Genomic DNA, 27982 nt, shown 5'->3' with positions numbered 1-27982 from the left:
GATGGCGCCTACTTTACAGGATGTGTCTTACTTGTTGAGATTACCTCTGGCCGGTGCTGCCATAGGTCCCTTAGAGGCAGAATCTGGGTGGCAAGCAGCGATGCAGACCCGTTTTTTGGCTGCAGTCCCGACTGCTAGGGCTATAGACAACGATCCTCATGGACCTCTTTTTAGATGGTTGAGCCAGTTTCAGGTAACCATCACGGCCACTTAAACAAATGTTGTTTTTTAGTTGTCTGATGTTCATACAATTATTATGTTTCTATGTAGATTGTCTCGTTAGGACATCCCGACGTTCAGTTGTCGGAGGCTCAGATTGACCGGTCCCTAGAGGCATATATTCTTTGGCTATTCGGCAGGACAATGTTTACGGAGAACCACGTGACCACTGTCGATGCACGACTCATCGGTATTGCACGAGAGATAGCTGACGCACGTTGCCCTGCGGATATTCTACAGAGGAGTTTTGGTTCTGCTGTGTTAGCGGCTACGTACAGAGGCCTGTGCAAAGCTTGCTTGTTGAAGTCTAGAAAATCTAGTCTTGTTGGATGTCCATTATTGTTGCAGCTTTGGTCATACGAGAGGTTCCCTATTGGACGACCCTATGTCTACATTGATAAACCTTTTGGTTTGGAGGACTTAGCTGGGACTTATGTGCCTGCTATCGGCAACTTACCTACTATGGGATCTGTTTGGACACGGCGAGAGGTACTTTTATATTAAGTAACAATTAATTCAATTATTTCTTGCCATTCAATAGTATTACTAATGCTTATTTGTTGTCATGCACAGAGACAGTTTGCGCATACTCAGGTTAGGGGATGCTACCCGTCCTTCATGGCGCAGTTTGATAGTTTGCACGAGGATCAAGTTATTTGGGAGCCATACTCGCCTCAGGCTATATCATCGAGGTACCCAGTTGGGATTTCTGGATTGTGCACTAGAGATCGGCACTTTTGGATGACCAAGGCCAAGTTGGTGTTCGACGTGACGGTTGAGGAGATGTCTCTTCATAGGGTGATGAGACAGTTCGGTCTATATCAACAGCCTGAGATTCCAGATATTCCACACTTGCCAGACCACGTGCACAAGTAAGTACTAATACTATTTTAGTTGGCAGCTCTGCATTCATAATATACCTAATCATGTATCGCGCATGTCAATCTCAGGGACAGTCGCCTAGGAGGAAACAAGTCCATGGCTTATTGGCTTGAGAGCATTACCCCTTACGTTGACGAATGGACTACCACTGCGACAAATATCTGGGGTGAGGTTCGGTCCTTTAACTGGGAAATGTTCGGGTTGTATCTGCAGCGTTACCGGCATACAACGAGGATCTACTTGGTTCCATCAGCTGCTACTGATCAGATCGAAGCCCCTCTCACCAGCGATATGTACCCAACTGCCTCTGTTGTGGGAACCAGACACCACGCGATAAATGCCTTGGTTCTCATATGTTAAGTCTTTTGTTAATCTGGACATATTCGCTTGGTTGTCTATTCGTGGTGTCTATCATACAACGAGCATATAATTGGTTCATTCTTTGTGTACAGGGTGACTTGACACTACAGGCGCAAGAGGAGGTTTCCGCTTTAATGCGGCGCTTTCAGAGGAGAGAAACTATCCCACCGCGAGAGGGCGTCTCATGGTTGAGGCGTCTTGATGACAAGCTACGCGGGATTTACGCAGCTGTTACGTGTAGACGGACTTCGGATGTTGCACTTCCTCCTCCAGCACATCGTCCGCCACGTCCCTCTGTACAACATTCAGAACCACGACCCTCTGTGCACCATTCAGAACCACGACCCTCTGTGCACCGTGTAGAACCTCATCCTTCACAGCCAGGGAGATCTTCCTGGCATGAGCCACCTCCTTCACAGCCAGGGAGATCTTCCTGGCATGAGCCACCTCCTTCACAGCCAGGGAGCTCTTCCTGGCATGAGCCACCTCATTCACAGCCAGGGAGCTCTTCCTGACATGAGCCACCTCCTTCACAGCTAGGGAGCGCTTACTGGCATCAGCAGATGAATCTAGGTAACACTACTCACTACATTCTTTTGAACAGTGTAGTAATCGTTCTTGCATTCTCAGCAGTCACTGATGCTTACTGGTGGTGCTTCGTTCATGCATTTGTATCAATTTTACTTTACCGCAGGCGGCAACCAGTCGCAACCGTTCATGCATTCAGAGCAGTCACCGATCCTTAGTGGTGGTGCTTCGTACTTTGAGGGCGACCGCGAGGATGATGACCAAGCTACAAACATTTATGGCTTCTCGCAGACAGTGTTTCACACTCCACCACCACCACCGACGCAGGAGACACAGACCGTGACAGACGAGGTTAACTATGGTCGTGGTTATCGCGAGCCTCGTCCACCGCCTCAGCGCTTATCGCCTTCGGGTCCTCGCCCGAGGAAGACCCAGACTCGTCGTCGTCCCCCGTAGTGATATGCTTATCTATCTATGTATGACTCATTATCTATGTTAGTTTCAGACTATTCGCAGCTGTGTGTCAGTATTTATGTATGAGACATGCTTCATGTATGTGTTACTATCGCACTTGCTTCTATGTGATCAGGAGACATATATTGTTTTATGTATGCGAGACACATATTACTATTAATTCGCATTCTTATTTCAGTTACATTTCCAAATAGACTACAACCGATAATTAAGATACAAGTACATCTGAATTAAACGGTGCGGCTGAACTTGTGCAATACATATTACATACTACAAAATGAAATTCAGATAGAACATAATGCCCTACAATAATACAATACAAACTAATAATGCAAATACATCTGAATGAAACGGTACAACTGGAATACATCTTACATACTACATGAAGTCATCATCGTCATCCTCCGTTGATGCAGCCCTCTTGCCCTTCGACGATGCGCTCCTCTTGCCCTTCGTTGATGCCGAACTCTTGCCCTTGGTCGATACAGAACTCTTGCCCTTCGCGGATGCATAACTCTTTCCTTCGGACGATGCAGAACTCTTGCCCTTCGACGATGCAGAACCCGGAAGCGGCGGCATGAAGATATCATCGTCGTCCTCGCTCTCCTCAGTCCATAAAAATGGATGCTTTTCTGCAGTCCTTCTGAAAGTTTCACTCTTCGGCTCCACCACCTTCTTCCACCTTTCATGCAACCTAAGAAGTTCTTGACGTACCTCCTCATAGGTCCTTTCAGGCCACCCAGACCTACGTAGTTGGTGAGCCAACTCATTCATTATGGTGTCACTACCGGTGAGTTCGTCCCATGGAACTATCTTATTGTCCATCCTGAAATCGGTAGCTAGACTCAGCAGAGTGCTGCTCATCTCAGGGTGAAAACTACGATCGAATGGATAATGGGACATCTCGACTACACTACACTGGAATGCTTATCCACCTCCGCCTGAAGGGGGTTTTATAGATACAGAGGAGAAAATGGCGGGAAAGAATAACTGCGGTATGGCGGGAAAGGGTTGGCGGGAAGGGATTGGCGGGCAAATAAGGCGGGAAGGGATTGGCGGGAAAATAAGGCGGGAACGGATTGGCGGGAAAATAAGGCGGGAACGGATTGGCGGGAAAATAAGGCGGGAAGGGATTGACGGGGAGGGGTTGGCGAGAAACGGGTGGCGGAAACATATGGCGAGAAGGGGTTGGCGGGAAACGGGTGGCGGGAAGGGGTGGGCGGGAAACGGGTGGCGGCAAAATACAATTCAGCATGAGCCATGCAACTTCGGCCTAGGGTTGACCAAAAAGTGACTTTTCGGCCTAGACTTGACCAAAAAGTCTACTTCGGCCTAGCCGTGGCCGAAAAGTACTACTTCGGCCTAGCTGTGGCCGAAAAGTACTATTTCGGCCTAGCTGTGGCCGAAAAGTACTACTTCGGCCAAAGAATGGCTGACGGGCTATTAGTTTTGGTTTTTTTGCATTACGTCCTATAGTTTCCGAAATTGCTACAAAAAATAACATAGTTTTGAAAAAAAATCCTATTCTTCACTCACGACAATGATTGCGTATTTCATCAACCACAATCGATGGTGGAACAGACGAGTTCCATGACATCAACTTCTTCTCCTCCATCATAGTGGTCGTAGAGGCGATAGACGCCCACATCCATGACTGCGCCTAGACCAGCACAAGGATGGATGCTAGGACGAGTGGCCACCCATGCTTTGTTCACATCAACGACAGCGTGTTCATGTCCCACGAATACCTGCACACATCATGATTCGGTTTGATAGCGCCGACATGATGGATCTTGCTCCTCTCTTCATCTGAGGGCTCGACCGTACCGGGTTGAGGCCGCCAACCTTGCCGCCATCTAACGAAGTCGTGAGACATTCCGCGAGCTCATCGACGCGGCCCTCGCTGACGCCCCAGTCACCTGCGAGTATGACCTCACCACCGGCAAGTAGAGGTGTTTGTGCCCGAAAAGCTGGTCGCACATCGTTTTCCACAACTTGATGGGCGTTGCTCAGATAGGCTTCAGGTTGTACATCAAGCTCATCCTCTGGATCAAGTTGAACTACAACGAGCCCAAGGCATCAGTCTTTGCTTACAAAGAGACAGAGACCTAGGCTGCCGGGTGTTTGACACTTGCCAAAAGCTAGGCGATATGTGCGCCGTCTCTTTGCCGGAGGAGGGGACCGAAGAGGAGGAGGAGACCGTCAGGCTGCCGTACTCCCATTCTTTCTACAACCCATTCATCTTGTCGTGGTTCCACCTCACGTTAATGTGCCCAACCTTGTGATATTTGCGGTGCTTCACAGATTCGCGCGTTGCTAGCCCGATGTCACCTGTGGATCGTGTAGCCGGAGACGAGCAGAGCACGTCCCTACGCCTCTTGTCTCCGTCGTGCTCAGCCAGGCGATCCAACACCTCCGCCCGCCTCGACCGTGGCCGGCCATGGCCGCCACCACCGCAACCTCCTACAACTGCCGGCACGTCTCCTTCACGCCACGGGCTCTGTCGCAATAAAAAGAAAAGGTTTTTGCAACATGAGCTTTACAGCAATATGACCTCTGTTACAACATGGGAGGGCAACGCTCAGCCGCTCGATGACGCTAGATTTGGCGGCTCGCGACCCGGCCGGTCTTCATAGCACGCCCCTTAGAACTTTGGTCATGACTATTGATGCTTAGGCTATATGGATCGACAAGGAATTGAGACGTCACGTCAGAGAGCGTTTACACCACAAACCAAGAGTCCAAGACATGCAGGCAGTGGGTAAACAGACTTGAGCAAGACAAGGAGAACCAGGGACATTACCTTTGGCATCAGCATCTCCGTCACAGCAAACTTCAGCAAACTCTCGTCTTCAACGCATGAATGAATAAAATAGAGTACCTGCCCCATGAATCATGATCCCATCGCCACCAAGTGCCCAACGTAATGTACTCCCTCCCTCCGGTCCTTTTTACTCTCCACATTAGTTTTGCCGAAAGTCAAACTTTGTTAAGTTTAACCAAATTTATATTAAAAATTATTAGCATCTATATTATCTAATAAATATAATATGAAAATATATTTCAAGATGAATCTAATAATATTGGTGTTGTTATGTGAATGTTTATAATTTTTTATATAAACTTGGTCAAAGTTGGATGAAATTGATTTCGGACAAACCTAATATGCAGAGTAAAAAGGACCAGAGGGAGTAATTCCGCATGCTACCAAAGTTGACTGTCGACTTGGTCTTGTCAGTAGAAAATTGAGTGTTGGACAAGCCAGAAACTCAACATATATTGTGCCCTCATCTGGTAGACACCACACCTGCCATAATTTCAGCCGTGTTGCTTGTGAGTTGTGAGCTCGCCACACAAACGAGAGAAGCAAAGATGAGCGAGCCGGTGCCGGTGAGGCTGCTGGGCTCCTTCGGGAGCCCGTTCACGCACCGTGCCCAGGCGGCGCTCAGGCTGAAGGGGGTGCCTTACGAGTTCATCCAGGAGGACCTCGGCAGCAAGAGCGAGCTGCTGCTCCGGCACAACCCCGTGCACAAGAAGGTGCCCCTGCTCCTCCACGGCGACGACGACGACGTCCGCGCCGTCGCCGAGTCTCTCGTCATCGTCGAGTACGTCGACGAAGCCTTCGAGGGCCCGCCGCTCCTGCCGGCCGACCCGCTCGCCCGCGCCGCCTCCCGCTTCTGGGCGCAGTTCGCCTCCGACAGGTGCTCGAGGACGCTGTTCAAGGCGCTGTGGACGCCGGAGGGCGAGGCGCGGAGGGGGTTCGTGGAGGAGGCCAAGGAGAACCTGGCGCTCATGGAGGCGCAGCTGGAGGGGAGGCGCTTCTTCGGAGGCGACTCCATAGGGCTGCTCGACATCGCCGCCAGCGGGCTCGCCTGGCTCCCCGTGCTGGAGGAGGTCGCCGGCGTGGAAACTAGCATGATCCGCGAGGAGGATTACCCTGCCTTGTGCCGGTGGCGCGGGGAGTATGCCTCCGACGAGGCCGTGAAGAAGTGCTTGCCGAGCAGGGACGAGATGGTCGCCTACTACGCGGCCATGAAGGACCGCTTCGTGCTCCATGCCAAGTCAATGCACAAGAAATAAGACCAAAGTAGTACCGAACATTGTTGCGTGTGTGGTGAGTTATGACCCAAAACATTCCACGTAAACAAATTATTTTCTTAACACAGGTCAATCAAAGTCGCTCACAATGTAAAAATATATTTATCCGTTACAACAACTTGGACCAACGATCCCCCCCAAAAAAAACTTTGACCAACGCTCAGTTTACCACAACACATCTATATGTGCTCTAAATATCGTACATCTAAATTCTTTGTCACTGATTTTATGTTAGGACCATCTAGTTTGATTGAGTCACTTAAATGTGTAATAACAAAGGTACATCTACAGTTCAAAAAGAAAAACAAAGGCATATATAGATTTGCCCTAAATAAACTCTTACTGTAACTATATGTGGATTGTCTGATGCAAAACTGGTAAAGATGAAAAAAATTGGTACGTGTCATCAATTTTGTATCTTGTACATTACGTATTGCTGAACAAATTCTTGTTAAAATAAACAGATTTGTTAATTCTCATCTAGAAAAGAAATAACAAGAATTAATGCACTACTGGTGTTTCAAATTGGCATGTATGATCATTTTGGTGTCTACAGTTGTGGTATATAAAAAAGTGGCGCATGGACTTAACTTTCGTGTGCAATAATGCCTTCGTCATTCAAACTTTAATTGCGCTCCCATAGCATTGTATTTCTGTTCGCATGCGTGTGAGCGTGCCAACAAGGCGCCAGGTACACTTGCAACGGCTTACATAATATGCGTCTTTACGATCGTTGGGTCCCACCTATCAGTGAATGGTACAAAGAGAAAATCAAAATGAAGAATCATGTCACGTCCTTTGGGGTTGGAATGAGCAACCTCAAGCCTACCTGCCCCAGGAGTAACAACTCTAGCCCACACCCTTTGATGTCTACTAGTGGTTAGGGCCTGCTATTACGGGCCACTTGATCGAAAGCTATGTACGCGTTTCTCCATCTTAAAGAAAAAAACCTGACCTTCATGTCCATATGGAAAAACTTTCTTGTATCACATGAACATGACATCCATCTAAAAAAGAAAAAGAAAAAGCTTGTAAAAAATTCTCAAAAAGACAAAGGGGAAAATCTCACTACCATCTTCCAAAAAGTAATATCCAAAAAAAAAATCAAAAACTTTCACATTGGTGCCAACCACATGGGCCACGTGCCATAGCTAGTTCGCCTCTCGTACGCCTAACGGGACTAATAGCTAGTCCATGAGCCAAGCACTGGCATAATAGGGCATAAATGGGCTGCACTCAGTATGATCCATTTTTTCCATTTAGTTTTTTTGGCAAATTTTTAATATTCATATTGGTGTGTTATAAATAACACACACACACACAAATAAATAAATATTTTTTTAAAAACTTGTTCATATAATTCCTAAAAATATTCATATAATTAAATAATATTTATAAATTAGAAATATGTTTATACAATATTGAAATGTGGAGCATATTTAATGAATGTTCATAGTATTTTAGAAATATTAATATAATTTAATTTTTTTATATATTTAAATAAATGTTCATATTTTAAACTAAATATTCATTTACTATATAAATGTTTTCATGCTTTACGAAAATGTTGATGTACTTGTAGGAAACAAAATGTTTATGCTTTACGAAAAATCATGTGCAACACGTATGCGTAATTTTTTGTCTATATAATATAAAAGGAGGCGGGTTTGTTACGCGCAATCGTGGCTTACCACCAGGTCATTGGTTCGAAACCCCGTGCGCAGTTATTTCCTTCCAATATGATTTGCACTCTTGTCAAATAGGTAGGACCATGTCTTAGCTAGGGAAGGTTGTATTAGATCTCTATGTAAAACTTGGCTCCAAGTATCTCCTGAGTGTGTTAGCTCGGAGATTGCTACCGAAGGAGCTATGAACTTTGAATAAAGTGACAACGTTTTCCCCTAAAAAATAGGTGGGACCCACCTAGTGCTACGCAAGCAACTATACTACTCATTAAACTATTCGCTCACAAGTGGGACCCACCCAACGCCATGTCGGCAGAATTAATGACCATGGACAACCAATGCATCGTATTTACACGCAGAAGGTGAGGCAAGAATGGGAGTAGGGTGCTCGCGAGGAGAAGACGAGGAGGGTGCTGGAAGAAAGAAGATCACACCTTGCGGTTGGATTACGACTAAGCAATTTACAAAAAATCACCTTATTATGCACCATGTGAGTTTTTTTAGGACTTCAGCAAAAAACACACCAGTTAAGTCCTCTTTATTTATTGTGCATTGTTTGGTCGATTTTTTAGGGTTTCAGTCTTAGGAGTTGATGCCTCTTTACCAAAGGAACAATGCCACCAAATTTTAGCAGGATAGCGGCGTTGTTTGGTATCGTGGTGGCGTCGACGGCAACTAGACTAGTCGGGCAAGGTGGATGCGTCAGTACAACTCTGAAGATGGATTGATGATAGTTGGTGGCGGTGGCCTCTGAGTGTGCGTCGGACCGGTGGGTGCCCCATACCCGGCAGGTGGCTTGGTTGGTGCCTCAAGTCTTAGATGTTAGGTTTTGATGAGAGGTCTATTTAGTATTAGGCTCAGACTATGAGCATCCTTCATCAACTGAATAGGAGTAGCGACAGATATTACCTAAACGGTGGCTTCAGTCTTGCTGCTGTATTACTTTGTAAGGTCTTTTATAAATAATTAATAAAGTGACCGTGCTCTAGAGCGAGCCCAAGGCGTTGCTCCTGGCGTGCAAAGAGGCCGCCGCAAAGACCGAGGCTGCCGGAGCTCTGGCGCCCGGCCAAAAGCGCCGCCGTGAGTCTAGCAAGCCGTGCGCCATCTGCTTGTCGGACGTGGATAGCAGGGACGAGGAGGCCGTCGCGCTACCGTGCTCCCGTGCCTTCCACACTGGATGCATCGGGACGTGGTTCCACCGTGCATCCACCTGCCCGACCTGCCGACGTGACCTTATGGAGTGCTTCAGCTTTGTCAGATGGGAGTCGACCGAGCAGTTAGTACACAGATGAAGTAGCCGAAGATGAGCCATGGCTATATCTTACGCGCTGGTCTTCCCAGATGACGTAGCCGAAGCTTCCCAGACGATGAGCCATGGCTAGCTATTCCGAATGGAGAGATGAACTCATTGATACCATAGATTTCTTAGATCCCCAATTACTCGAAGGATCCTGAAGCCGAAAATAGGCAGCTCATGTAGATTGTTGCCGAAGATAAACAATTTCTGTTGTCTACAAAAAAGGATAAACAAATTCTGTTGTCTACAAAAAAGGATAAACAAATTCTGGATACTATCATTTTTGCGGAAAAACAATTTCTGGCTACTATAGCCTTAGATCAGCTGATCACGTGATGACATGGACTAGACAATGAACATTTCAGTAGATTGCAGCGAGGAATTCATTTGTATTAATTCAAACCACAAGTCATAAGATACGGATGAGCGCCGACTTTGCCCCTTACTTCAGTTGGTGAATTCTTGAATCAATCAATTGACGTGTATTTTTAAAGATAATACAAGAATATTTTTTATAATATTGTTGAGTGGATGCATGTAATCAACTAGCACTTGGTGGTGATATATATGAGATGGCAAATAGTATAAATTGTTTGGAATTACAAATTTGGTTCAGGTTTTCCATTTTTCCCTTTTTTTGAAATTTGTTGACATTGTAGAAAAAACATTCAAAATTACGAAAAGACATTGTAAGAACAAATTTCAATTTTATAACAATTGAACAATTTTTGGAAAAATGATTGTATTTAAAATATGAAAATAGATGAATTTTTTTAGAAACTTGATTTTTTTTGGAATTCTGGTTTTGTTTGGAATTACTAATTTTGGTTCGGGTTTTCCATAATTTGTTCATTTTTTTTGAAATTTGTTGACAATGTAGAAAAAACTTACAAAATTACGAAAATACATTGTAAGAAGAAACTTTTAAATTTAGAATTTTTTTAGAATTGAACAATTTTTGAAAAACATGGTTGTTTTTCAATTATGATTTTTTGGAATACGGATTTTGTTTTGAAAAAGTGAATCAATCTTAAGTTTAGATTAATTTTTGAAATTCTTATCATTTTATGATTTTTTTTGGTTATGAAAAATCAAACTAGAAATAAAAGTAAATTTAAAATGGAAAAATCGAAAATAAATCAGAAGAAAAATTATATGTGATAAAAAACTAAAGAGAAAAGACCACAAACGGAGAACAGAAATAAAAGAAACCACACAGAAAAACATACACAAAGGAATAATGCGCGCAGTCGTGATAGAGTCCTCCTCGTTGGCGCCATATGCACCATTTTTGCCTAGTGGCACTCACAAGGCGCTCGATCGATGCCTCCCTTCGATCGCTTTGTTTCATCGCTCGACAAAAAAAAACTCGGTTGATAGATTCAGTTGACTATGTTGATCAGTTTAGTTGACCATGTTGACCATCTCTATTAAAAAAGGTCATCTCTTTAAAAATCATCTATTTAATAAAAGTTCATCGAATTTGTAAAAACTTCACGGATTTGAAAATTCATATGATTTGAAAAAAGTTCGCTGATTTTAAAAAAAATCATCGATTTGAAAAAAAGTTCATCACATTTGAAAAAGGTTCATTGATTAATTTTTTTAATCAAATTTGATAAAATTTCACCTTTTTGAAAAAAGTACATTTGATTGAAAAATGTTCATTGACTTTGAGAAAAGAGCACATCAAATTTGAATTTTTTTCGTGGAATTTAATTTTTTTATCGATTTTGAAAAAAGTTCATTCAATTTTGAACAAATTCGTTCAATTTGAAAAAAGTTCATCAATTTTGAAAAAAGTTCAACAATTTGAAACAAAAGGTTCATTCAATTAGCATTAAGAAAAAAGAAAAAGGAATAAAAACCAATAAAAAGGTTGCGAATAAAAAAGAAAAACGGAAAAAGTAATAGAAAAAGTAAAAAGATATCAGAAGAAGAGAGAGAAGAAGTTTCTATTGTGCACACAAGTTTAACTCTGGACTCAGTAGGGTGGTTAGTGCAGCGAGTATCAACTAGGAGGTCCCTGGTTGAAATCCCAGCGCGCGCCTTATTTTTTGCGTTACAAACAGAAAAAGAACAGAATTGACCGGCCCAGCTATAATACCAAGTGTACAGAGAGGGTGTGTGTGTGCCCTGTATCAAATGCCTTATATTCGGCTTAAGGCGCCGAAGATTTGGCCTCTTGATATGGGCTGGACCATCATTTGAGTTGCGTGCCTATTTGCGCCGAAGAATGGTTTTAGGTGAAATTTTCCCATTTTCTCCATCGTCTTTTTGTCTCCCTTTGCCGGCCGCGGCGTTAAATTCGTCATCATCGCTGCTTCCCGGCCGCACTAACGTCGCCTACGAGCTCCCGGTGAGCGAGCGCACCTTTGTCCTTCTTCTTTGTCCAATTCCTTCACCTGTAGCGTCGCCTTGCTCGAGCTCGAATTCCGCCGCCATGGCTATGGCCGAGATCGGTTGTGCACGCACCCAGTCTACAAGTGCCCTCGGCAGCGGCCCGATAGCCTCGCTCACACACTCGCCCTTCCCTGGCCGGACGCGCCGGCCGTGCCACGACGAGCCCTGCTTTCCTGCCTGGGAGTGATGCCTCGCATGCACATGTTAAGGTAATGTTCATGCTCGTGCGCCTGGGAGGGAACGCAGGGATGTGCCTCTTCCTTTTGCAGCCGGTCATCACGCAGAAACCCATCGTTCTAGCCCCCCTGAAATGTCATCCAGATCATCATCCGCTCTCGGGGAGGTTTCCGGTGGCCGCCCGAATGTGCGGGTCGACGTGGACGCCATCTCGCTCGGCGGCAGCCACACCGAGGTTCTTTGTCATGAGCAACCTTCATTTTGGACGTCGTCTCTGCCCAAAACGTTCTAGTCGTCTGCTTTTCCTTCTTCCTTCCCTGCGAACAACGTCTTGAGGTATGCTTTGAAGGCCTTGAGCTACCAGCCGAGGTTGAGTTGCTTGATGAACCAGAGTTCCTGGACCATGTCTTCTTCTCGTAGCTGCAGCCGCGTCGTCGTCTGCCAGAGCCATGTCGGTCGCACATTCCGAGAAGAACTCCTCCACATTGAGCGCCCCACTGACAAAAATGCGAGTTTGGCGGTGACACACCACGGGACCGCTCGCACGACGTCGCCCTGGCGGTGCTCACCACGAGTCCGCCGAGCCGCGCGCCCCTACCCCTGCCGCCGTTGAGGAGGAGCTCCCCGGTGGCGACACCAGCGGCGGCAGCTACCCTGACACGTGGAACAAGAACTCCCTCCCCGATTTTTGCCAAGTCAGCATGATCACGGCCAAAACCAGCTTCAATCCTCTCCAAAACTACCAAGGGGCATATTTATCCGGTTTGATAGAGTTCAGGGGGGAAATAATTTGGTTTTAGACTTTAGGGGGATATTGATCCATCAGGGGAGATTTGAGGGAGGAAACTACACCTTCTTCTGTTGTTTATGCGTGGAAAAGGACAAATGGGTGATGTCTACTACACAACCTTCTTCTTGTAGACGTTGTTGGGCCTCCAAGTGCAGAGGTTTGTAGGACAGTAGCAAATTTCCCTCAAGTGGATGACCTAAGGTTTATCAATCCGTAGGAGGCGTAGGATGAAGATGGTCTCTCTCAAGCAACCTTGCAACCAAATAACAAAGAGTCTCTTGTGTCCCCAACACACCCAATACAATGGTAAATTGTATAGGTGCACTAGTTCGGCGAAGAGATAGTGAAACAAGTGGTATATGTATAGTAGATAATAGTATTTGTAATCTGAATTAATAAAAACAGCAAGGTAGCAAGTGATAAAAGTGAGCGTAAACGGTATTGCAATGCTAGGAAACAAGGCCTAGGGTTCATACTTTCGCTAGTGTAAGTTCCCTTAACAATAATAACATAATTGGATCACATAACCATCCCTCAACATGCAACAAAGAGTCACTCCAAAGTCACTAATAGCGGAGAACGAACGAAGAGATTATGGTAGGGTACGAAACCACCTCAAAGTTATTCTTTCCAATCAATCCGTTGGGCTATTCCTATAAGTGTCACAAACAGCCCTAGAGTTCGTACTAGAATAACACCTTAAGACACAAATAAATCAAAACCCTAATGTCACCTAGATACTCCAATGTCACCTCAAATATCCGTGGGTATGATTATACGATATGTATCACACAATCTCAGATTCATCTATTCAACCAATACAAAGGACCTCAAAGAGTGCCCCAAAGTTTCTACCGGAGAATCACGACGAAAACGTGTGCCAACCCCTATGCATAGGTCCATGGGCGGAACCCGCAAGTTGATCACCAAAACATACATCAAGTGAATCACGTGATATCCCATTGTCACCATAGATATCCACGGCAAGACATACATCAAGTGTTCTCAAATCTTTAAAGACTCAATCCGATAAGATTACTTCAAAGGGAAACTCGATTCATTACAAGAGAGAACAGGGGGAGGAGAAACATAAGATCCAACTATAATAGCAAAGCTCGCAATACATCAAGATCGTGCCAAAGCAAGAACACAAGAGAGAGAGAGATCAAACACATAGCTACTGGTACATACCCTCAGCCCCAAGGGAGAACTACTCCCTCCTCATCATGGAGAGCACCGGGATGATGAAGATGGCCACCGGAGAAGGATTCCCTCTCCGGCAGGGTGCTGGAACGGGTCTAGATTGTTTTTTGGTGGCTACGGAGGCTTCTGGCGGCGGAACTCTCGATCTAATCTCCGTTCTGGAAGTTTTACGATACGTAGATATATATGGGTGAAAGGAGTACGTCAGGGGAGCCACGATGGCCCCATGAGGTAGGGGGCGCGCCCTAGGAGGGTGGGCACGCCCCCACCCTCGTGGCTTCCTCGTTCCTTCCTTGACGTGGGGTCCAAGTCTATCGGGTGGCTTTCGTTCCAAAAATAACTTCTCCAGTTGATTTCGTTCCGTTTCGACTCCGTCTGATATTCCTTTTCTTCAAAACACTGAAATAGGCATAAAACAACAAATCTGGGCTGGGCCTCCGGTTAATAGGTTAGTCCCAAAAATAATATAAAAGTGGATAATAAAGCCCAATATTGCCCAAAACAGTAAATAATATAGCATGGAGCAATCAAAAATTATAGATACGTTGGAGACGTATCAAGCATCCCCAAGCTTAATTCCTGCTCATCCTCAAGTAGGTAAATGATAAAAAATAATTTTTGATGCGGAGTGCTACTTGGCATAATTTCAATGTAATTCTTCTTAATTGTGGTATGAATATTCAGATTCGAAAGATTCAAGACAAAAGTTCATGTTGACATGAAAATAATAATACTTCAAGCATACTAACAAAGCAATTATGTCTTCTCAAAATAACATGGCCAAAGAAAGTTATCCCTACAAAATCATATAGTCTGGCTATGCTCTATCTTCACCACATAAAGCATTTAAATCATGCACAACCCCGATGACAAGCCAAGCAATTGTTTCATACTCTTAACTTTTTCAAAACTTTTTCAATCTTCACGCAATACATGAGAGTGAGCCATGGATATAGCACTATATGTGGAATAGAGTGGTGGTTGTGGAGAAGACAAAAAGGGAGAATATAGGCTCACATCAACTAGGCGTATCAACGGGCTATGGAGATGCCCATCAATAGATATCAATGTGAGTGAGTAGGGATTGCCATGCAATGGATGCACTAGAGCTATAAGTGTATGAAAGCTCCAACTGAAACTAAGTGGGTGTGCATCCAACTTGCTTGCTCATGAAGACCTAGGGCATTTTGAGGAAGCCCATCATTGGAATATACAAGCCAAGTTCTATAATGAAAGATTCCCACTAGTATATGAAAGTGACAACATAGGAGACTCTCTATCATGAAGATCATGGTGCTACTTTGAAGCACAAGTGTGGTAAAAGGATAGCAGCATTGCCCCTTCTATCTTTTTCTCTCATTTTTTTATTTTTTTATTTGGGCCTTTCTCTTTTTTATGGCCTATTTTCTTTTTTTTATTTGGGCTTATTTGGCCTCTTTTATTTATTTATTTATTTTTGTCCGGAGTCTCATCCCGACTTGTGGGGGAATCATAGTCTCCATCATCCTTTCCTCACCGGGACAATGCTCTAATAATGATGATCATCACACTTTTATTTACTTACAACTCAACAATTACAACTCGATACTTAGAACAAGATATGACTCTATATGAATGCCTTCGGCGGTGTACCGGGATGTGCAATGACTCATGAGTGACATGTATGAAAGAATTATGAATGGTGTCTTTGCCACAAATACGATGTTAACTACATGATCATGCAAAGCAATATGACAATGATGAAGCATGTCATAATAAACGGAACGGTGGAAAGTTGCATGGCAATATATCTCGGAATGGCTATGGAAATGCCATAATAGGTAGCTATGGTTGCTGTTTTGAGGAAGGTATATGGTGGGTGTATGATACCGGCGAAAGGTGCGCGGTATTAGAGAGGCTAGCAAAGGTGGAAGGGTGAGAGTGTGTATAATCCATGGACTCAACATTAGTCATAAAGAACTCATATACTTATTGCAAAAATCCACAAGTTATCAAAGCAAAGTACTACGCACATGCTCCTAGGGGGATAGATTGGTAGGAAAAGACGATCGCTCGTCCCCGACCGCCACTCATAAGGAAGACAATCAATAAATAAATCATGCTCCGACTTCATCACATAACGGTTCACCATACGTGCATGCTACGGGAACCACAAACTTCAACACAAGTATTTCTCAAATTCATAACCACTCAACTAGCATGACTCTAATATCACCATCTCCATATCTCAAAACAATTATCAAGTATCAAACTTCTCATAGTATTCAATACACTCATAAGAGAATTCTATTATTCTTGAATACCTAGCATATTAGGATTTTAAGCAAATTACCATGCTATTTAAGACTCTCAAAATAATCTAAGTGAAGCATGAGAGTTCATCTATTTCTTCAAAATAAAATTACCACCATGCTCTAAAAGATATAAGTGAAGCACTAGAGCAACGACAAACTACTCCGAAAGATATAAGTGAAGATCAATGAGTAGTTAAATAATTACGCAACTATGTGAAGACTATCTAACATTTAATAATTTCAGATCTTGGTATTTTATCCAAACAGCAAGCAAAGCAAAATAAAATGACACTCTAAGAATAGCAATCATCATGTGAAGAAGCAAAAACTTAGGATCAACCGAAACTAACCGATAGTTGTTGAAGAAGAAAGGTGGGATGCCAACCGGGGCATCCCCAAGCTTAGATGCTTGAGACTTCTTGAAATATTGTCTTGGGATGCCTTGGGCATCCCCAAGCTTGAGCTTTTGTGTCTCCTTAATTCCTCTCATATCAAGGTCTCCCTAAATCTCAAAAGCTTCATCCACACAAAACTCAACAAGGACTCCTGAGATAAGTTAGTATAAACCATTGCCAAAACCTTATCATACTCTACTGTAGAAAATCACTAAAATTATTATTAAACATTGCATACTAAATTCCTCTGCATATTTAATAGTCCTATCCTCAAATGGAATCATTAAAGAAGCAAACATATGCAAACAATGCAAACATAACAGCAATCTGCCTAAACAGGATAGTCTGTAAAGAATGCTACAACATCCATACTTCCCTAGCTCCAAAAATTATGAAAGAAAATTCCCACTGTAGTAAATTTATCATAGCTTAATATGAAAAAGGTTTCAACATTTTATCACATTCTGACTTTTCTAGGGAATTATTGCAACAGCGGTAAACTTTCTGTTTTCAAACAGCAACATGTATACTCATAGAATAGGCATAGTAAAGGCTATCAATGCCACTTTTATTGAAATAAAAGATGCAAAACATTGTTATAAATAACAGCAAGCAAATTCTAACAAAATAAATTGACGCTCCAAGCAAAACACATATCATGTGGCGAATAAAAATATAGCTCCAAGTAAAGTTACCGATGAACGAAGACGAAAGAGGGGATGCCTTTCGGGGCATCCCCAAGCTTAGGCTCTTGGTTGTCCTTGAATATTACCTTGCGGTGCCTTCGGCATCCCCAATCTTAGGATCTTTCCACTCCTTATTCCATAGTCCATCGAGTCCTTACCCAAAACTTGAAAACTTCACAACACAAAACTTAACAGAAAACTCGTAAGCTCCGTTAGTATAAGAAAATAAATCACCACTTCAAGGTACTGTAATGAACTCATTCTTTATTTATATTGGTGTTAAACCTACCGTATTCCGACTTCTCTATGGTTTATAAACTATTTTACTAGTCATAGATTCATCAAAATAAGTAAACAACACATGAAAACAGAACCTGTCAAAAACAGAACAGTCTGTAGTAATCTGGATCAAACGTATACTTCTGGAACTCATAAAATTCTCAAATAAATTGCTGGACCTTAGGAATTTATCTATTAATCATCTTCAAAAAGAATTAACTAAATATCACTCTCCAAATAAATATGGCAGCAATTCTCGTGAGCGCTAAAGTTTCTGTTTTTTACAGCATGATCAACAAGACTTTCCCCAGGTCTTCCCAAAGGTTCTACTTGGCACAAACACTAATTAAAAGCATAAAACAACATATAAACAGAGGCTAGATGAATTATTTATTACTAAACAGGAGAAAAAAGCAAGGAACAAAAATAAAATTGGGTTGCCTCCCAACAAGCGCTATCGTTTAACGCCACTAGCTAGGCATGATGATTTCAATGATGCTCATATAGAAGATAAGAATTGAAACATAAAGAGAGCATCATAAAGAATATGACTAGCAAATTTAAGCCTAACCCACTTCCTATGCATAGGGATTTTGTTAGCAAACAACTTATGAGAACAATAATCAACTTGCATAGGAAGGTAAAACAAGCATAACTTCAAAACTTTAAGCACATAGAGAGGAAACTTGATATTATTGCAATTCCTACAAGCATATGTTCCTCCCTCATAATAATTTTCAGTAGCATCATGAATGAATTTAACAATATAACCAGCACCTAAAGCATTATTTTCATGATCTACTTGCATAGAAATTTTATTACTCTCCACATAAGCAAAATTCTTCTCATTCGGAATAGTGGGAGTATCATAAGAAACATGAATACTATAAATTGTTCCCACATTAAAAGAGTAATGTTCAGAAAAGGGGTAACCATAATCATGACAAGTTTTATAAATATAATCCTTGCTACTTTTTATAGCATATGTATCATCACAATAATTATCATAAGTAGGAGGCATGTTATTATCATTATAAATTTGCATATCAAAACTTGGGATACTAAAAATATCATCTTCATTAAGCGTAGCATCCCCAAGCTTGGGACAAACATTAATTGCAGCAAATATATTCTCAAAAACATCATCTTCATCAAACATAGCATCCCCAAGCTTGGGCCTTTTCATATTATAAGCATAATCATTCTCATCATTAATTGTATGGATAGCACCAATAGTATAGCAATTATCATATTCATCCAAGCAAGTGCCAAAAAGATTTTCAAGATCATAAGAAGTATCATTATCCTCCACTATTGTATTTTCATGAGGCACAATAGTAATAGGAGCAGCATTATTTGGGGGAGATATCTTTTTACCTCTCTTCCTTTTTCTTTTCTTCTTCTTCTTCACCACATCATGTGTGGGTTCAATCCTTTTTATGGAGCTCCTTATTAATGAGATTGGTTGAATAGGAGGCTCCTCCTCGTTACCTGATTCATCATAAGAAAAAATAGGAGGATATTGGGAAGTCTCTTCCCTTTTATTAGTATTCTCTTCATCTTCTATTTGTTTTCTTTTCTTTATGTAATTGGCAATATAAGGATTTTCAATGCAATTCACCGCACAATACATATAAATATTCTCTAGATCAAAATGAAGAACTTTATCAAGATTAAACTTTGGAATACCCTCAGTTATACGTTTCATTTCCTCATACCCCAAAAGAAGACTAAGCTCTTTATGATGCTCAAGGGTAATCAAATTATCACAATTTTTGGATACGATTCGGTCATGAAACAATTTGCATTGGAGATTTAAATGACCATGTTCATTGCAAAGTTCACAAGGAGCGCGAAAAATATTGAATTTTTCAGCACATTCATCTAGCTCTTCTTGCAACAATTTGGTTTCTAAGTACTTATGCCTCTTGCAATATCTATCTTCCCTATTTGGTGTGTACTTACAATCCTAGTGCACCCCACAAAAATTGACATGTTTATAGGAGACATTTTCATCATAACTAGTGCAATCATCATTAGTATCATGGATATTCGAAGAATTCATACTAATAACATTGCAATCATGCTCATCATTCAAATATTTAGTGCCAAACATTTTATAGATTTCTTCTTCTAACACTTGAGCACAATTTTCCTTTCCATCATACTCACGAAAGATATTAAAAAGGTGAAGCGTATGAGACAAACTCAATTCCATTTTTTATATAGTTTTCTTTTATAACTAAACTAGTGCTAAAACAAGAAACAAAAAGATTCGATTGCAAGATCTAAAGATATACCTTCAAGCACTCACCTCCCCGACAACGGCGCCAGAAAAGAGCTTGATGTCTACTACACAACCTTCTTCTTGTAGACGTTGTTGGGCCTCCAAGTGCAGTGGTTTGTAGGACAGTAGCAAATTTCCCTCAAGTGGATGACCTAAGGTTTATCAATCCGTAGGAGGCGTAGGATGAAGATGGTCTCTCTCAAGCAACCCTGCAACCAAATAATAAAGATTCTATTGTGTCCCCAACACACCCAATACAATGGTAAATTGTATAGGTGCACTAGTTCGGCGAAGAGATAATGAAACAAGTGGTATATGGATAGTAGATAAAGGTATTTGTAATCTGAATTAATAAAAACAGCAAGGTAGAAAGTGATAAAAGTGAGCGTAAACGGTATTGCAATGCAAGGAAACAAGGCCTAGGGTTCATACTTTCGCTAGTGTAAGTTCCCTCTACTAACATAATTGGATCACATAACTATCCCTCAACATGCAACAAAGAGTCACTCCAAAGTCACTAACAGCGGAGAACGAACGAAAAGATTATGGTAGGGTATGAAACCACCTCAAAGTTATTCTTTCCAATCAATCCGTTGGGCTATTCCTATAAGTGTCACAAACAGCCCTAGAGTTCGTACTAGAATAACACCTTAAGACACAAATAAATCAAAACCCTAATGTCACCTAGATATACTCCAATGTCACCTCAAGTATCCGTGGGTATGATTATACGATATGTATCACACAATCTCAGATTCATCTATTCAACCAACACAAAGGACATCAAAGAGTGCCCCAAAGTTTCTACCGGAGAATCACGACGAAAACGTGTGCCAACCCCTATGCATAGGTTCATGGGCGGAACCCGCAAGTTGATCACCAAAACATACATCAAGTGAATCACGTGATATCCCATTGTCACCACAGATATCCACGACAAGACATACATCAAGTGTTCTCAAATCTTTAAGGACTCAATCCGATAAGATTACTTCAAAGGGGAAACTCGATTCATTACAAGAGAGAAGAGGGGGAGGAGAAACATAAGATCCAACTATAATAGCAAAGCTCGCGATACATCAAGATCGTGCCAAATCAAGAACACGAGAGAGAGAGAGAGAGAGATCAAACACATAGCTACTGGTACATACCCTCAGCCCCGAGGGAGAACCACTCCCTCCTCGTCATGGAGAGCACCGGGATGATGAAGATGGCCACCGGAGAAGGATTCCCCCTCCGGCAGGGTGCCAGAACGGGTCTAGATTGGTTTTTGGTGGCTACGGAGGCTTCTGGCGGCGGAACTCCCGATCTAATCTCCGTTCTGGAAGTTTTACAATACATAGGTATATATGGTTGAAAGGAGTACGTCAAGGGAGCCACGAGGGCCCCACGAGGCAAGGGGGCGCACCCTAGGGGGGTGGGCGCGCCCCCACGCTCGTGGCTTCCTCGTTCCTTCCTTAACGTGGGGTCCAAGTCTATCGGGTGGCTTTCGTTCCAAAAATAACTTCTCTAGTTGATTTCGTTCCGTTTCGACTCCGTCTGATATTCCTTTTCTTCAAAACACTGAAATAGGCATAAAACAACAAATCTGGGTTGGGCCTCCGGTTAATAGGTTAGTCCCAAAAATAATATAAAAGTGGATAATAAAGCCCAATATTTCCCAAAATAGTAAATAATATAGCATGGAACAATCAAAAATTATAGATGCGTTGGAGACGTATCAATGGGCCACTTTAGTTGGAAAGGCCCATGACCGTGTCCGATTCATAGACTAAGCTGTGCCCGTGCCTTCATAAATTTAGACGCGCAAGTGCCTCGATTACAAGGACTCTTTCATCAGTCACCGCTGTCCTCCGCATACAGATTTGTCGGTTGCTATGGCAGCAGTAGTGCAACCGTGGCCGCACGCCGCGGCGGCGACGGAGACCCTCGTCCGTTTCTACGGTGAATGCACCATGAAGGTCGACGACAAGCCGCACGACCACCCATGCTCCATGCGCCTCCACGGCAACCTGATCCTGTCCCACAGGTTCGCGCAAGGTCGACGCCAAAGGGCTCGACTATAGGCTCGAGATCGCCGACCCCGCCGTCCTCGAGAGCGACGAGGCCAGCAGCGATCTCATCCACGAGATGCTCGCCGATGCGCCGGCGATGGCTGGGTACGACCTCGCCGCGGACAACTAGACGTATTTCCCCCCTGCCCTCACACCCTTCGACATAGCCATGACGATCATTAGGTGCTTTCGCGAGGAGATCGGAAAGAAGGGCGCCGCCACGGGTATGGAGTTCGAAATCAAGCTGCCCAAACTCTGGGTAACCTTGGTCTACAACGAGCCCAAGGCGCTGCTCCTCGCGTGCAAAGAAGCAGCCGCAAAGACCGAGTGTCACATCCCTAGTTCTGGTAATGCCTAGTGCTAGCATATGGTGTTGCATCATGTCTACTTTTCTTAGAAAGTTGAAATGGGGATGACAGAACCCCCAACACCCCCTTAATCCAACTAGAATTTACTAAAATCTTTTTCAATGAATCTGAATTGCCCTTATAAAATGTTCATCATCTTTGCCTTGGTCTAAAACCCGTGACAAAAATGGTGCACACTTTTCTAGGACATCATAAGGTCACCGGATTAAATCATATACTATTTACATTTGGACTTTTAAATGCTATAAATTATTTTAAATGTCCAAATAATCATAAACTGAAATGTTTACTGTTGAAAATATTTCATACAGTGGGCATGAGAAGTTTCATGATTTTTGAGTTAGTTTTAGAATTTTAATTAAAGCCACAAAGTTACAGAAGAAATGGAAAAACAGAAAATAAAGGAGAGAGAGAAACTTACCTGGCTTACCTGCCACCCCCAGCCGGCCCAACACTGTGCGGCCCAGCCCGCCTGGTCCCCTCCCCTGTCGTCTTCCTCCTTGCCAGGAGGACGAGCGCGTGGCCGACTCACGCCGGCGCACGCCCGGCCACCTCCTGCTTGCCGCTTCGCCCTGGGCCTCTCCGAATGAAGCCACACAACCCCTGGAACCCCCTCGGCCTCTCCCTCATGATCCTCCCCTCCTGTGTCTCGCTCTCTCTCGCACACCCGAGCGCCATCATCACCGCCGTTCGCCGTTGCCACGGCCACCCCTCGGCCTGCCGCTGAGCACAGAAGAACCGTCGCGACTTCCTCGTCCTCTCCAATGAGCTACGCAACGCCGGGTGCCCTGGAACTCCGTCAACATCGTCATCTTCGATGCACGGCCACCGAGATCGCCGGCGCCCGTTCCTCATCTCCAGCGCCTCCCGAGCTTGATGACCTCTTCTCCGACACCGCTGTGAGCTCCTGCTCCCAACCCCTCTCTCTCCGCGGTCGTTTCCCTCCTCTAGCCCCACTGACCACCGCGGCCGAATCTCGCCGCCGCTGTGCCTCGTCGCCGCCGTGGCTGGAGCCGTTGTAGCTCGAAGCCGAGCACACCACCGCGCTCAACGCATCTCCAGGAGCCCGTAGCCAGCACCAGCTTCTCCCCACGTGCCCCCTAGCTCCAACCCGATTACGCCCGTAGCTCCGGCTGCCGCTTGGCTTGTCGCCGGCGTCGGTTCCGGTGACCCCGTGACCTGCTGCCTCCGCTAGATACGCGGGAGCAAGGGCTATCGCCTGGTGCCCTCAGCACGTACAGCCGATGCCCACAATACGATTCCGGCGAGCCGCCGCCACACTGTGAGGTCGTCGGAGTCCAACTCCGGTGGCTGGTGACGTGGCACGTCATTAGCCGCTAACAACCAGTTAATTAACATCTAGCGACACTGACAGCTGGGCCTCGTTGCCTAATTAAACACGGTTTAGTGCCTGCTTAGTTTTAACTAACCACTATGGCCCCACGCGTCAGCTTTGACCTTGCTCACGTGGCCCTTGACCGACCCCACCCGTCAGTGACCTAAGCCAGCAATGTGACACCGATAATGTGCTCCACCGGTCAGGTTTGACCTGGACCGGCCCTGTTGACAGCTGACACCACAGTGACGTCATGTTGACGCAGTATTCTTTTTCTGGAATTTAAATAAATATTAAATGGTTTATTTATTCCAGAAAATGCTCTGAACTTCAAAAAAACATAGAAATTAATCTGTACCTCTAAATGAAAAGATTTATATATGAAAAATGGTCAGAAAAACCCAATCTTTCCATCTATACTGGTTTCATGCATGTTTAAGAAACTTAACCTCGCTGTCTAGTGCAATACATGATAAGGCACTATTTAAATTCATAATTTGAGTTTGGGATTGAACCTTTGGTTCAAAATGACCCAAACCCATTTGGTTGTAGTTGCAATAGGCCAACACACTCAGATTGCCATGTCATGATCATGCATCATATTGTGCATTGCATTGATTGTGTTCTTTCTTGTTTGCCGGTATTTGTCCACTCTCGATAGATGTGTCCTGACGATGAGTTCGATGTCACCGATGAAGAGCTATATTATCTTCAGAAGTGACAGACAAGCAAAACCCCCTTGTTCAATCCGATACAACCCCAATCTCTCGCTCCTGCTCTCTTTTACTGCATTAGGACAACAATGATTCAACTGTTACATGCTGCGGTAGTTGAACCCCTTTCCTCTGCATGACCTTTCATTGCCACAGTAAATAGATGAAACCCACTAGCATGAGTAGGAGTTGTTTGAGCCCTGATGTGCCTACTCATTCATGCTTGTTGTCATACCTGCTACTGCTTAGAGTTGAGTCAGGTCTGATTCATCGGGGATGGATTGGAATGTGGTGAACATGTCCTACTGTTGAGAGCTAAGTGTGTGAACATGATTTGGTAAATGTAGCAGTGAGAGGCCATGTAGCAGTACATGGTGGGTTGTCTCATTGCAGCCGTCCTCAGGAACTGAGTTCTGTGTTTGTGATCCATGATCAGCTACTACCACGCATTGGAATGCTTAAGTGCCCCTCTCGACTTATTAATCACCTTGATCTCTGTCCAGGAGTTGCAACTAGTTTCTGGTGTTTGTAGGATATGTGTTGGGGGCCGTGCGTAACGCTGACCCAAGGGGTGGGCTATGATGCGGTAGAGACACGAGGCATAGTGTACTGGGACGCCCGTTTGGTGCCTCGGGAACCCTGCTCTCATCGTTTGGGGCCGTGAGCGAAACCCTGGCCGGATCTCCTTGCGGATGGAACCCGAATAGGCGGTAAAATTGGACTAGAGACTTGTGTGGTTAGTCAGGTCGTGGCCGACTCCTCGCCATGCTTCCGCTTAAAGGTTGCCGAGATACACGACGTGTACATGGTGGTAAGTGGCGAGAGCGTGTGTGAAGAAGTACACCCTTGCAGGGTTAACATCATCTATTCGAATAGCCGTGTCCGTGGTAAAGGACTTCTGGGTTGCCTGTACAGTTCATAGACAAATGAAAGTGGATACTCTAAAATGCGCAAGATAAGCGTTAGTGCTATGGATGGCGTTCTCGTAGGGAGACGGGAGCGGATCCATAATGGTGTATTGATATGGTGAATATGTGGACTCTTGTGTGCCACCTCAAAACAGTTACCAACAGTCGTAGTTTAGGATAGCCATCGAGTCAAAGCTGGCTTGTTGCTGTTAAACTCCACCACCCCCTTTGTTGATATTGATGCATATGTAGATAGTTCTGATGTAAGTCTTGCTAGGTACATTTGTACTCACGTTTGCTTAATTTATGTTTTTGCAGAGAGACTTCAGTCCCGCTAGTAGTTTCGCGTAAACTTCGACGTTTAGTTTGTTACCTCAGCTACGATCTTGTACCCCCGGGAGGATCTTGTAGATAGTCAGGCTTCTCAGCCTTTTTCATTTGTAGTTGTCTGTACTCAGACATGTTTAAGCTTCCTCTTGTGCTATTGCTTGCATGACTTGATTGCTGGGTCATGAGACCCATGTTTGTAATATCTCGCTCCTCGGAGCCTATTGAATAAATACTTGAGTTGTAGAGTCATGTTGCGATGTATGTTGTATTTACACATATCGGGCATATTGTGTGTATGATTGAAATGCTTGGTATGTGTGGGATCCGACAACCTAGTTGTCTATCCTTGGTAGCCTCTCTTATGGGGACATGTAGTCTGGTGCTTCCACTGAGCCATGGTAGTCTGCTACAGCCCGGTTTACCGGAGTCCTGTTAGCCTAGTTGCTACTGCTCCGGAACACTTAGACTGGCTGGCATGTCTCCTTCTTCGATCCTGTGTCTGTCCATTGGGAGAAATGTCACGCGGTGTCCTTCGGAGTCCTGTTAGCCTGCTACAGCCCGGTTTCCCGGAGTCCTGCTAGCCCAGTTGCTACAGGCCGAATTCACTCGCTGATGACCGACACGTTCATTGCTGGGTCATGTATGCCTGTCCCTGTAATTTAGCGCCACTTTGGGTTTACAACTAGTCATGTCGGCCCGGGTTCTTTGTCATATGGATGCTAGCGACACTATCGTATACATGAGCCAAAAGGCGCAAACGGTCCCGGGCTAGGTAAGGTGGCACCTGTGGGAATACCGTGCGTGAGGCCGCAAAGTGATATGATGTGTTACATGCTAGATCGGTGTGACTTAGGATCGGGGTCCTGACAGTTTTGGTATCAGAGCCTGACTGCCTGTAGGATTACCAAGCCAAATTGGTCAAAGTCGAGTCTAGGAATGCTTTAGTTATATAAGGAAATTGATTGTGGAAGGGAACGTAAGGCTCTTTTTACTCCTTTACCTTATGCCCTTCTGATCTGAGTCACCCTCATCTTTTCTACGGGGATAAGAAACTAGGCCTTCTCTTCTTTCTATTAGGATGACGTGTTACTAATCCATAGAATCTTAGGATTGATGGATTCAATTCTCAGTTTAGTTTCTACTACTTCCGTATGTTCATAGCTGGCCTCAGAACCTTGATATGGTGATGTTGAGTGGTCATGCCACTATTTTGCAGGATGTCTCAAATATTTTTGAGTATCTACAGCCGTTATGCTGTCCGAGTCATCCCAGGTTTCTAAATAGTCTGATGCATTTGCAATCCTTCCTCCCAGTTCCCGATGTTCTTTTGGGCCAGATTAAGCGCACTAAACGGTCTGTTGAGGTACTCCATTGCCTTGACATATATGTTGGAGATAGTATTATGACCCTAGTCATCTTAGAGGACCACTTAGTAATCTAGCAATGCTTTGCATCCCTAGTGTGATGATTCGGGCCATTATTCTCGAAAGCATCTCGTGATGCCATTTAGTTAGTAGGTGTTCTACTCCTGGGTTTTTGAGCCCCAAAATTCACCCTACTTACTTCATGTTGATAGTGTTTGCTAGTTCCTTTAGGATATTAGTAACCTTTGCGATAGTCCTCATGGTCCGTGGTAAATCCTTCTTCCAATACCATGAACTACTTATGGCAGAAGTTCCTTGTTGAACCAAAACATCACAATAAGAGTGCTCTTGATGAGTTCTCCATTCTGCATTGTGAATCTGCCAGTTCTACCTTTCTGCATGGATTATCTGGAAGAAATATGTTGAACTTGTTTGACATACTAAATCTATGCATCCACAACTCAGAAAACCATATGTTCCTTTGAGCTGTCTCTCTTTAGTTGTATTCTGACCTCTGTCTATCAATTGATAGTCAAGAGCATGTCATGCATTCATACTCATCGTTACCTCAAGTTCTTGTGGTCTGTCAAGCCATTCTATTCTGGAATAACTAGGAGAAACAAACTCTAGTACCTTGTCCACTTCGAGGATTGGGTCAAGGCAGTTGTATTCCGTGGATCAAAATGCCAATCCAGCTTTTGCTCTGCTCTACCATGAAGTATTACCCCCTTTATGCCAGGATTGTCATGAGAATTGCACCACCTCTTATGAATTCTTGACGCAGTGATACTTCTTGCCATCATTGTTCATTCCTCGGTTCCCGTGATATTGTAACCGGAATGCCGACAAGTG

The 27982-nt window shown here is 43.9% G+C and overlaps 3 protein-coding genes across 3 annotated transcripts; all 3 read left to right on the top strand.

Moving 5' to 3' along the window:
• Window positions 1-100: 100 nt before the first annotated feature.
• Window positions 101-1461, top strand: LOC147981426 (serine/threonine-protein phosphatase 7 long form homolog). Its single transcript, XM_087517102.1, has 4 exons — window positions 101-193; window positions 271-708; window positions 799-1091; window positions 1170-1461. The coding sequence occupies exons 1-4, from the start codon at window positions 101-103 to the stop codon at window positions 1459-1461; spliced, it is 1116 nt and encodes a 371-aa protein (XP_087373228.1).
• Window positions 1462-2009: 548 nt separating this feature from the next.
• Window positions 2010-2445, top strand: LOC147981425 (uncharacterized). The gene is made up of 2 exons (XM_087517101.1): window positions 2010-2034; window positions 2156-2445. Exons 1-2 carry the CDS (start codon window positions 2025-2027, stop codon window positions 2443-2445), a joined length of 300 nt encoding a protein of 99 aa, XP_087373227.1. The 5' UTR covers window positions 2010-2024.
• A 3309-nt stretch (window positions 2446-5754) lies between these two features.
• Window positions 5755-6735, top strand: LOC125549122 (glutathione transferase GST 23). The gene has a single exon (XM_048712607.2). The coding sequence runs from the start codon at window positions 5836-5838 to the stop codon at window positions 6541-6543; it is 708 nt and encodes a 235-aa protein (XP_048568564.1). The 5' UTR covers window positions 5755-5835; the 3' UTR covers window positions 6544-6735.
• The last annotated feature ends 21247 nt before the right edge of the window (window positions 6736-27982 follow it).

This window comes from Triticum urartu, chromosome 3A, assembly GCF_056163025.1.
Source record: "Triticum urartu cultivar PI428250 chromosome 3A, HENAU_Tu73, whole genome shotgun sequence".
In the NCBI taxonomy this organism is placed as follows: domain Eukaryota; kingdom Viridiplantae; phylum Streptophyta; class Magnoliopsida; order Poales; family Poaceae; genus Triticum; species Triticum urartu.
Note: the sequence above shows the minus strand (reverse complement) of the source record. Positions and strands in the feature narration are given on the sequence as shown.